This window comes from Myxine glutinosa, chromosome 4 (assembly GCF_964187855.1).
Source record: "Myxine glutinosa chromosome 4, kmMyxGlut1.1, whole genome shotgun sequence".
NCBI lineage: Eukaryota > Metazoa > Chordata > Myxini > Myxiniformes > Myxinidae > Myxine > Myxine glutinosa.
Window position 1 is genome coordinate 130,507,999 of NC_136264.1, and position 12,743 is coordinate 130,520,741.

Consider the following 12,743-nt stretch of genomic DNA (forward strand, 5'->3'; position numbering starts at 1 on the left):
ATGCTGCTTCTGCTTTCTCAACAATGGATGGAGGTCCTCAACGCCAAACAGGAAATTAGAGCTGTCTCCCTTGACATTTCACGTGCCTTCGATACGGTCTGGCACCCTGCTCTGCTCACCAAACTCTCCTCCTTTGGTATCCATGGAAATCTCCACGCATGGCTGGCGGACTTCCTCTCTGGTCGTAGTCAACGTGTGGCCCTGAATGGGTTTCTCTCATCTCCTCTTCCTGTTCAGGCTGGAGTTCCCCAAGGTAGTGTTCTGGGCCCTGTGCTTTTTCTGGTCTTCATCAATGATCTCTCTGACTCTCTTGAAAATCCTCTCTATCTCTTTGCTGACAACTCTACTCTCTGTCGCTCCATTCCTCATCCCTCAGATCGGCAGTCTGCAGCCTCCTCACTCTCTGCAGACCTGGACAAAATCACAGACTGGGCAAACGAATGGAACATGTCTTTCAATCCTGATAAATCTCACACTCTTACGATGTCTCTCCGAAAAGACCGACTGGAAAACCCTCCCATCCACTTTCTGAATAATCCTCTCCAAGAAGTTCTGTCACTCAAGCTTTTGGGTCTCACTATTTGCCATGATCTTTCCTGGGAAAACCACATTTCAAATCTGGCCTCCAAAGCCAGTCGCCGACTGGGCATCCTCTGTCGTGCGAAGTCCTTCCTTGGCACACCTGAGCTCCTCACCACATACAAGGCTTTCATCCGCAGCTCTATGGAATACTGCTCTCCCCTCTGGTCTGGTGCTCCTGCCTCATACCTAGCTCGTCTTCACGCTGTTGAAACCAAAGCGTTCAGAATCATTGGAATCTCCCGCGATGAAGCTAACTCCAAGGGCCTTTCACTCACTCACCGCAGGCAGGTTGGTGGTCTTTCCGTCTTCTACCGACTCCTCTCTGGCCTTGCCCCCCCAGCTCTCTCTGGGCTCTGTCCCCCAAATATTCCTATAGGTCGCACAAGATCTGCCTGCAACCCTCTTATGTTTAAACTGCCAAAATCAAGACTTTCTGCTCACCTTCACTCCTTCATTCCTCTTTTCTCCTGCCTCTGGAACAAACTCCCTCACTCTCTTCAATCCCACTCCACCCTCCAGGTCTTTAAAACAGCTGTTCACCACCATCTCTTATCCTCCCCCATCCAAAACCTTGATCTTTTCTACCCCCACTAATTTCGGTCCCTTTGTGTTTTATACCTCTCCCCCCCCCCCCCCCCCCCCTTCCCACGCCTCCTGCCCCAAAGCCCTCTCCCTCCCACACTTCTCCCTGCTCTCAAATGTTGTGGTTGTGTGCTTCCCCTTCTCTCCCCATCTTGTCTTCCGCTCCCTCTTTTTGTATATTTTGTTTGTCTGGTTGATTTGTTTGTGAAATAAATGTTAGCTCTTTCACGAGCCTCGATTCAGTATACAAAAAAAAAAAAAAAAAAAAAAAATGTACTAACTTGTCAGGTGTTCCGCTCAACAACTCAGTTGGACTGTTCAGCATTTCCTATCCGAACCGATGGCTCATGAAGCAGGGAACCCAGGATCAAATCCCATATACCACACTAACGTCTTTGTCCTGCATGTGATAGACGAGTATGTAGAAGCTCCTCCTTGAGCCTTCGATCATTGTTAAGTCTTACTATAATGGAGCAAACGTGGATGTCATTGAAATTCAAAAAGTGACACATGGCGGAAATAGTCTCAGTCTCAGTGTGTTGTCTCCCTCCTCAAAAACCATGTGGCACCTTGTTAAGTTTGTTTCTGGTGTCTGCTCCCCTTCCATCCCTTCCCTCTCTTAACATGCCACTCCAGCCGACTCCGATTGTGAGAAGGCTGAATGCCTCAATTCTGTGTTCGATTCCAAATCTTGTGTCCCAACCTCTTGCTCTTGTTCGTTACCCATCATTCCCTGTCGTACCCAACTATGGGGTGAGGGGGACTCTGTTTTTTGCACCAGAGAAGCTGGAGAAGATTCTTTCAACCCTCGACTCCGACTCTGCAACTGGACTGCACAGCATCAGCTCACAAGTCCTAAAAACCTGCTCTGCTGCTCTTGCACATTCTCTCGCTCCGGCTTTTCACCCTGTCATTTGCACTACGTCACCTTCCATCTGCTTGGAAATCCATCAACATCACAGCACTAAATAAAAAGGTGAAAAACTGATTCCCTCAACTGCAGACCTATCAGCTTACTTCCAATCATCAACAAGGTCATGGAATCCATCATCGCAGTTGATATTAAATCCTTCCTTTCCTCCAACAACCTCATCTCTGATCACCAATTTAGATTCAGACCAGGTCACTCTACTTTGTACATGCTGCTTCTATTCGCCCCAACAATGGATGGAGGCCCTCAATGTCACTCATGTGAGCAGGGCCATCTCTCTGGACAAGTCTCGTGCTTTTCATCATTATCATTATTATATGGAAGTAAAAGGTAATCCTGTTTAAACCCCCGATCATTCAAATGTTTAAACTTCCGATCTTTTGATACAGTCTGGCATTCTGCCTTATTCTCCAAACTCTCTGTCTATGGCAACCAAGGCCAACTCCACACATAGCTTACTGACTTCCTCTACTCTCGTACTCAATGGAATCCTTGAATCTCCTCTCCCTGTCAAGGCTGGAGTGCTCCAAGGCAGGGTTCTGGGCCTAGTCCTATTCCTGATCTTCATCAATGATCTCTCTGACTCTCTTGAAAATCCTCTTTATCTATTTGCTGAGGACTCTACCCTCTGCCATGACATCCATAATCCTTCAGACAGGCAGGACATCCCTCATTCCTGTCTTCAGACCGACCTTGAAAAAAAAAATCACAAGCTGGCCAAACACTTGGAATATGTCTTTCAATCTTGAGAGATCTCACACTCTCACTATCTCTCTGTGAAGTCTGGCAAACTGTCTGGTAAACCGTCCAACTACTTTTTAACAATCCTTTTGAGGAAGTTCAATCATTCAAACTACTGGGTCTTACTCTCAGCCATGAGCTTTCTTGGGCAAACCACATTTCAAAGTTGGCCTCCAAAGCCAGTCCCCATATGGACATCCTCTGTCATACAATGTCCTTCCTTGGCACATTGAACTCCTATCTACCTGCAAGGCCTTCATCGTAGCTTGATGGAGTACTGCTCTCCCCTCTGGGCTGGCTCCCCTACTTCAAATCCTTCTCAGCTTGACGATGTGTAAAACAAGGCCTTTAAGATTATTGGAATCTTCAGCGATGAAGCTGAGCCGATGGGCTTTTCACTTCGCCGTCGCAGACATGTTTTTCACATCACATTTCACTTTGCCTCATCCCCCCACCCGCTAACCCGTTATCTGCAGGGTTCACATGGTCTACCATGAACCCCCATCTGGTGAAACCATCTAAATCCAGGATCACTGCTCACCTCCACTCATTTGTTCCTTTTTCCCTGCCTGTAGAATCAACTTCCACATCTTTTCAATTTAAATTCTTCCCTCTAGGCCTTCAAGACAGCTGTTCATCACCATCAAAGATCATCGTCAATCCAAAACCATGAACTTTTCTACCCTCCTTAATCCCTCCTCCACATCCCTCCTCCTTCCAATTTTCCAGTTTTCCCTCCTTGGAGTTTCCTTCTCTGTCCATCTTGTCCACCCCATGCATGAGTGCTTTGCATCCAGTTTTTGTCTGTTACGCCCTGATCCGTTAAATGTCCTAGCTCTTCCACAGGCCTCGTCTATGTAAACAAAAAAAACCTCCAAAATTGATATGGCAGGAATAGCGCCACCTTTAGTGGTAGCTGGTATTGCAAATCCTCTTCCTTTATCTTAAGAGTACATGTGATCAATAAAATGTCTTTCAAAAATGACAAGAATTATAAAGTGCGTTTCCAAGACTGTGCCGCCCATTGCCCACCGATAGTGGGCTGAGAAGTGCCTGCCAGTGTTAAGAAAGGAGTAATTTATGAATGTAAATGCAAAATGGTGATGTGAAAAGGTTTATTAACCCTTTCCCGTTTCCCGCGCGTGATGGACCACCCGCAATCCAAAATCCCGTTGTTAAAAATAAAATTGAAATTCTTTCATTGTTTATTTACTTCTTTTTTTCTATACAGGAGTGTGGCTCATGGAAGAGCAAGAAATTCCTTGAAATGATACAATTTTAAAGTAATCTTTGCTTGCCTGTTAAATTCAATACTGCCATCTGTTCGCTGTTGAAAGACAGTCCAGCCACCACCGTCGGACATGTCACAGTACCGCAGCACAACGTTGGAAGCAAGAAGAGGCCGGAGGCGATAAAAGCCACTCTGTTGATACCCTACATTAAATACTTCAGAGCAATCTGTGGGGTTTGGAAGACAAATTTTCTTATTAGTTTTCACATTATATTATTCTATCTTTTCTATTATTTAACCAGTTTCACACTTTGTTGATCCCGTCTAACGCTACACATGAATTCCATCGTGACGGAATCACCATGTGCACTCTAATTTTGAACATATAAGGCAATTATCTTGAATGCTAAGAAGAGCAGAGAGAATTCAATTATATGTATTGAACCAGAACTGTCACATGGCTACAGACGAGTACTACTCTCAATGAGGCAGACCAGGTAATGTGACGGAATCACACGTGGGTGACGATTTTCATGGAATTCATCTACAGCATCCAGTGCTCATGGAGATCCTGTTACACAAATGACGCACACACATTACACAAAACCAGACATTGGTTCAGCGTAGAGAAACTAGACAAAGCTATGAGGAATGGCTGAAGGAGAGAGGAATTTATACATTAGAAAGGAGGCGATTACCAGAGGATTTTGAGATGTTTAAGATAATGAAGGGCAAAGACATATTAAGTGCAGAAGAGTTTTTTAGCAGCATAGACAGTGATTGGACCAGAGTCCATAGCCTGAAGTAAAGAGGAGAGTTAGGACATTAAAGTAAGGCAAGGGTCTTTCACTCAGAGAGTAGTTAATGCATGGTTGGTCTCCCTAGAAAGGTAGTGGCACCAGAAAGATTAGCTAGGTTTAAATTGGAATTAGATAGGCACCTGGAAGCATTGGAGATAGAGGAGTTCAGGGATATTGACAGGACTTGTAGGTAGCTTGAGTTTGGATAAGTGATGGGTTCTGGTGTTGGTATAGCACATGCATGATGGGTCGAATGGCCACCTGAACAAAAGTTCCTTGTATATACCTTGACTTAAAGGGGAAACCAAATTCTCAGACCACCTCGACGCTAATCTATCCCTTGATACCTCTCAAAATAGATATGATGCGTCTTTTCCGATTTCCGATTTATAATGAGGGTAATTTTGCGATTAGAAATTGAAATCCTCTTCTTCACGATTATCCGTGACGTCGCACCAGGAAGTCGACCACCAAATTTGTACTGTCTATGGCTTACATCTCCCTGACCAATAAACTGTAACACCATATCTACTGAGCTATCAGCACATGTGCACAGGTGATTTGAGTGGTGAATCAAACACCTGTGTTGGCCTGCTGGCGACCGATCTCACCTCACCACGACACGCCCCCCCCCCCCCCCCCCCCCACTCCCGCGGTGCTGGATTAAGCATTGCCAGGGCTGGGGGCAAATAATATTTCGGGCCAGTCTCAACATGAGTGCTACCTCCCGAGCATAGGTTGTCTGAGGTTGAATAAAGAATCTCGCGTCTTTCGAGCTTATTTAGATTTAGAATTGAAGGAGTTAATACATTTTTTTTATTTTCCTCATTTAATTCATTACCCACACACATAAACATGAAACTCACAGCCCCACTTATTCCGTTCACTCACACGGAAAAACTCACAGCCCACCTTGCGCCATTCACTCACTCAGAACACCTCACGGCCCTCGTTACACCGTTTACTCACTCGGAAGACCTCACGGACCTCCTTATAATGTTCACTTGCATGCAACAACTCACTGCCTTCTTTACACCGTTTACTCGGATGAAATGACTCACGGCCTTCTTTACACCATTCACTCACACAAAACATCTTGCAGCCTTCTTTACACCGTTCACTCACACGAAACATCTCACGGACTTCTTTACACTGTTCACTCACACGAAACATCTCAAGGCCTTCTATACACCGTTCACTCACACTAAACATCTCACGGCCTTCTTTACACTGTTCACTCACACGAAACATCTCACGGCCTTCTTTACACTGTTCACTCACATGAAACATCTCATGGCCTTCTTTACACTGTTCACTCACATGAAACATCTCACGGTCTTCTTTACACTGTTCACTCACTGCTCACACACCACTCACTCGCACGATTCACTCCACAGTCTTCCTTGCTTGCATCATCCCTCATACCACACTATTATAGTAAGAACAGAACAGATTACCAAATTTGGACCATTTCCTGTGTCCAGACAACCATTTTTGTTTGTAAAAAGAGAAGCTGTATAAAAACAATTTATTCACTCAATTTTGTTCGGGCTGGTCAAAATCTGGGGCTGGGAGCAAATGCCCCATTTGCCTCCGTTATAATCAGCCATTTCCTCCGACCTCCACTGGGGTGAGATATCAACATGGCATGGACACGGCACAACACAGCACGGACATGATGGTGGGACACGCCACGGGCACGATGGTGGGACACGACGCAACCACAGACACAAATGACGTCCCGGGAATGTTTGGAACAGGATGATCCTGTAACATACAGGACAGTGGGACAAAGCATTCATCACCCATTTGGTTGGCGGTGTCCGAGTGTGCCTGGGTGGTGTCCGTGTGTGCCTGGGTGTTGCCGTTTAGTGTCTGTGTCCATGCCGTATTTCTTCTTGAGTAATATAACTGATTTTTCAATACAAAATCCCTGATAAACCGTCGATGGAACGGAAAAACCAAACCTACTAATTTGTTGTGAACATGCGACCGGCCTTTTCATCTGCACTATTAAAACCGCCATCTTCACGAACATACTGTTACACGTTTGCGGGGGTAGGGGATGAAATACCAAAGTGGAGATAGAATGGTGTTGGGTAGCATGGACCGCGTGCGAGTAGGAAGTCAATCTCGGTGTATTTAGGTAGAAAAAAACTGTGAGCTTAAGATCATTTACGTGTCACAACACGGGGGTGGTAGTATGTAATTAGGTAGGATCTAAGGCTAATCTCCCCAGTATGTGATTGCCTCCTGTGATTTCCTCTATGTTTTTACAATTATAACAAGCCGGCCATAAAAAACCACGTCTTTAACAAACAACAACAATCGACATAACTGCCGACAGAAACCCGAACATTCCCGAGCAGAGCCAAACGTTCTCAATAGACAATTAACCCTGCCCACCAATCGAGCAAGGAAAAAGGCCATGCCCCGAAGTTCGTCATTGGTCGAGCCCGACCATGGGGCGATTCAGTGGAACTCGGCGATTTGTCGGGGTGACGTCAGGGGGACGTCAGAGCAAGAAGGTTCGAAAAGGAAGAAGACTCTCTCTCTCTCTCTCTGCTGGTTCTGGCTTGAACAAGAAGCTGCGCCATATTTTTATATGTTCGTGTTGGTGCGATGTTGCTCGTGTGAGTTTTGGTGTGCGCTTTTGAAGAGTGAGGAGCTCTTGGCTACATGGGCAGTATTGCAGAGGAAGAAGAATCACTCCGACTGATTCTCTCTCTCGTGCTGGCTTTCGGCTGGGGCTTGTGTCATGTGCGCTCATGCAGAGAATTGTTCGGAGCTCATAGAACCATTGCAATGTTGGAGCCAGGGGTGTTGTTTGCCGGTGGTGTTTTCTAGGGTAGCTGGAGCCGCGTCACGTTTCAAGGGGGAGGGGGGGAAGAGAACAGCGAAAGAGGACCGGCCGCATGAGCCCCTCACGTTCGTGGCGACGCAGAGTGGAACTTCGCTTCATCTTGTGCGTTTCCCGCGCGAGCTGATTCGGGCCACTTTGTGCTGCGCCTTCATTTGGCGGTCTCGTTGTAGTAAAGCGGGGTTGCTGGCCGGCTTTAAAACAATTCATTTTATTTTATCATTCCCCTGTCTGTTTTTGAGTCTGCGTGTGGAGGTACCTCGATTAGGATTATAGATTTACCTCACCATTCAGTTTCATTCCACGCATTAATTTCATTAAATTAATCATTGTGCATTTTATTTGCTTTGTCGTGTTTCTTTGTTTGTGGGTTTCGGATAAAACCCCGTGAGCTCCGTGTAGGTAAGCACTTTGGTCTCCTCACTCGCGTGTGATGGACCACCTGCCAGTTTCGGCTACGCGCCTCAAAATTTAAAGGTTACGGCCATTCGTCACCCTGCTGTGTTAACCGTTCGGGCTGACAGGACAATAGTCTTCGTCTGAATCGCACAAGGCACGATACTGCTACACAATTTATCCAAAAGCATTTCCATCACTAATTTTGTCTCCAATAGGTTCTCCAAAATCCCACTGATCAATTTCAACATACAATTTCAACAACTTCAGAGTTGCTAAGGCCGGTGGAATCAGTATTTGAATCAAAGCTCGAAATACACTGTTTGCAACGTACAGGCACGTGAAAAAGTAAGTACACCCCATGTAAAGTTTTGTCTTTTTCAACACATTCCAACATACAGCTATTTGATCCTCATTTCAACAATATTGATAGATAAAGGTGATATAATATAACAAATATCATGAAACATTTACATTTATAGTCCATTGTATAATTTAAATAAACATAAATGCAAATTTCGCATGTGGAAAAAGTAAGTACACCCCGACATTTATCACTACTTCAAATACCTAAAATTAGAATCAGGTACACCAGCTCAGGTGCAAATGATTAGAACATCGTTAGAGAGGATCTTGGAGGAACCTGTCTTATTTAAACCTCAGACATTTAGTTTGGTTTGCTCTTTGTTGTTGAAGTGTGCGGCGTCACCATGCTTAGTTCAAAAGAGCTCTCTGAGGCCTTCAGAAAGAAGGTTATAGATGCCTACGAGTCTGGGAAGGGATTTAAAAAGATCTCCAAACAATTTGAAATCAATCATTCGACTGTCCAGAAGATCATCTACAAGTGGAGAAGATTCCAAACAACCGCCAACTTGTTCAGGCCAGGCCACCCCAGCAAGTTCAGCCCGAGAGCAGACCGCAAGATGCCGAAAGAAGTCTATAAGAACCCCAGAATGTCATCACGGGACCTACAGGTAGCTCTTGCCACTGTTGATGTCAAAGTGCACGAGTCTACCATTAGAAAGATGCTGCACAAATTTGATCTACATAGGAGGTGTGCCAGGAGGAAACCTTTGCTGTCCAGAAAGAACATCAGGGCAAGACTAAAGTTTGCCAATGAACACCTTGGCAATGACCAGCACTTCTGGAACAATGTGCTCTGGACAGATGAGTCAAAGGTAGAGCTATTTGGCCACAGTACCAGAAGACATGTTTGGCGAAAACCAAAGACAGCATTTGACCACAAGAACCTGATGCCAACTGTAAAGCATGGTGGTGGAAATATTATGGTTTGGGGCAGCTTTGCTGCATCAGGGCCTGGGCAGCTCACCATCATATAATCCACTATGAATTCTTCATTGTACCAGAGGGTGCTTGAGGATAATGTGAGGCCATCTGTCAGAAAGTTGAAGCTCAACCGAAGGTGAACCTTGCAACATGACAATGACCCGAAACATACGAGTGAATCCACCAAGGAATGGCTGAATAGAAAGAAATGGAGGGTTCTGGAATGGCCAAGTCAAAGCCCAGATCTAAATCCCATCGAGATGTTGTGGGGGGATTTGAAACGAGCTGTGCATGCAAGAAACCCCTCAAACATCACACAGCTGAAAGAATTCTGCAAGGAGGAATGGGCAAAAATTTCTCCCAGTCGATGTCAGAGACTGGTAGACAGTTATAAGAAACGCCTACTTGAGGTTGTTTCTGCCATAGGGGGCAATACCACCTATTAGAGCCAATGGTGTACTTACTTTTTCCACATGCAAAATTTGCATTTATGTTTATTTAAATTATACAATGGACTACAAAATGTAAATGTTTCATGATATTTGTTCTATTATATCACCTTTATCTGTCCATATTGTTGAAATGAAGATCAAATAGCTGTATGTTGAAATATGTTGAAAAAGTCAAAACTTTACATGGCGTGTACTTACTTTTTCACGTGACTGTACATCCGCCATTTGGATCAAGGCAATTTCATTGTGTGACGTCACGGGTGAAATGGAAAATGGACACTCTAGGACTTTTTGACACTTTGTGATTGGCCAAATTTTTCAAAAAATATTCCCTTCAAATTAGACCATGATTAATGATATTCAATTGTTTTCAGAAAAAAAAATTTTGGGGTTTGGGTTCCCCTGATAAACACATCTGTTGACCATGGGGGAAATAACGTAACTTCCCGATGAACTCTGGGTACTGGTGACGTCATCTTGGGACGCAGCTTCACTCTCCGTACTCAGAGAAATTGAGAAATCTTACTCCACTCTCTCCACCCCCGATGGGATGCCAAACCACAGGGTTGATCTGTGCTCTATCCTCCAAATGCTGAATGTCAAACAAGGAAGCAGCATGTACCATTGCAGAAGTCTTTCTAATAACTGGGCCAGGATCAGAATTGAACCGCCGACCTACCAGACTCCGAGCAGAACACAATGCTCCAGAGTCTGGCTTAAAGTCAAATTCGTTTGTCAGATGTCCCAAATCCCCATTACCTTGCAAAAATATCTGTCTAACTTTTGACCCTTCACCCTCTATTCTGCTCATCTGTGGGCCTTTACAGGCTTGTAAAAAATATGCAGTTCACTGGTTTTTAAATTGTTCTCCACAAATAATGTTCATTATCATTAACTTCATGCAAGATAAGTAGACATTCAGTAAGTATGAAGCATCACCTGTGTATTCAGGAGTCTCAAAGGGCTTGACAGGCAGGCTTCTGGGCTTGCTTGTCTGTGACTGTAACGCCACGATTTGCAGTTGCTGCTCCTTGACCATTCGCTCGAAGCGCCCAACCTGCTTTCGCAGCCTCACCATCTCCTGTTCGCAGCCAGATGTGATCTAATGGGGGAATGATCAGTGCATTCACAATGTGCTGGTATTACAAAACAAAGTGGCTACTTTGGCTTACCAATTTGGGCATGACACATTATATACCAAATGAGTAAAGTTTCCTCAACCTTAAGTAAAACTCACAATTTAATACACATACCGTGCCTTCAGAAAGTATGCAGACCCCTTGCCTTTTTCTCATTTTGTTGTGTTGCAGCCTGAATTTAAAATGGACTATATTGAGATTTTTTGTCGCTGATCTACACATAATACCCCATAATGTCAACTCGGATTTTTTTTTTCTTTAGAAATTTTTACAAAATAAATAAAAATCAAATCCAGAAATATCAAATTTACATCGGTATTCAACTCCATTCGTCACTACTTTGTAGAAGCATCTTTGGCAGTGTTTACATCTTCGAGTCTTCTTGGGTATGTCTGTATCAGCTTTGCACCTCCGGATTTAGAGATTTGTCCCATTCTTCCTTGAAGATTTGCTCAAGCTCTGTTAAGTTGGATGGGAAGCATCAGTGAACAGCAATCTTCAGGTCTTTCCACAGATTCTCAATGGGAGTCAAGTCTGGGCTTTGGCTGGGCCACTCAAGGACTTCCACGTTCTTGTTCTGAAGCTATTTCCAGTGTTGCTTTGGCTGTATGCTTTGGGTCATTGTCCTGTTGGAATGTAAATCTTTGCCGCAGTCTAAGGTCTTTTTCACTCTGAAGTCGGTTCTCCTCAAGGATTTGCCTGTATTTGGCTCCATTCCTTGTTCCCTCAATCCTTACAAGTCTCCCAGTCCCTGCCGCTGAAAAGCATCCCCATAGGATAATGCTGCCACCACCATGCTTCACGGTAGGGATGGTGTCATATGGGTGATGAGCTATGCTCGGTTTTCGCCAGATGTAACTCTTTGCATTCAGTCCAAAGTGCAATTTTCGTCTCATCAGATGACATAATCTTTTGCCTCATGCTCTCAATCTTTCACGTGCCTTTTTGCAAACTCCAGGCATGCTGTCATGTGCCTTTTTCCTCAGCAGTGGCTTCTGTCTGGCCACTTTTTCCCACTCCACAAAGCCGAGATTTGTGAAGTTCTGCAGAGATTTGTGAAGTGCTTCCATATTCTTTCAATTTCCTAATGAAGGAGCTCACTGCGCTCTTGGGAACTTTCAATACTCTAGAAATTGTTTTATCCCTTCCCTAGATCTATGCCTCCTCAAAATTATATTTCAGAGTTATACGGACAGTTCCTTGAACTTCAGTACCTTGGAGTTTCTGCTCTGACATGCACTGTCAACTGTGGTACATTATATAGAAACGTGTGTTTGTTTCTAAATCATGTCCAATCAATTTAATTGGCCACAGGTGGACTCGAATCAAGTTGTACAGACATCTTGAGTATGATCAAAGGACATTGGATGCACCTGAGCTCAATTTGAAGTGTCATACCAAAGGAGGTTTTTTGTATACCAAGTTGAGGCTCACGTAAGAGCTAACATATGGAACATATAATAAAGGGAGTGGGAGACAAGAGGGGGAGAGAGAGGGAAGCACAACAACAGTAGAGAACAGGGACATCGGGTTGAATACTTAATGACTCAAGACAGTTCAGCTTTTCATTTTTAATTATGTTGTAAACATTTCTAAAATAAAATATTTCCACTTTGACATGATCAAAGATCTCGTAGACACATAGTATTATGTGTAGATCAGTGACAAAAAATATCTCGTATCATAAACTGAGCTGCAATCAATAAATAAATCTTGGAGAAAGGTAAAAGGTATATGAATAA

The 12,743-nt window shown here is 44.2% G+C and overlaps 1 protein-coding gene across 1 annotated transcript in view; it reads right to left on the bottom strand.

The window, feature by feature from the left end:
- Nucleotides 1-12,743, bottom strand: part of FGL1 (fibrinogen like 1) — a 52,250-nt gene that overhangs the window by 13,302 nt on the left and 26,205 nt on the right. The window contains exons 3-4 of the mRNA XM_068113387.2: nucleotides 10,802-10,964; nucleotides 4,135-4,294 (exon numbers count right to left, since the gene is read on the bottom strand). Coding sequence (XP_067969488.2) covers nucleotides 4,135-4,294; nucleotides 10,802-10,964 — 323 coding nt within the window. The remainder of the gene's footprint in view (nucleotides 1-4,134; nucleotides 4,295-10,801; nucleotides 10,965-12,743) is intronic.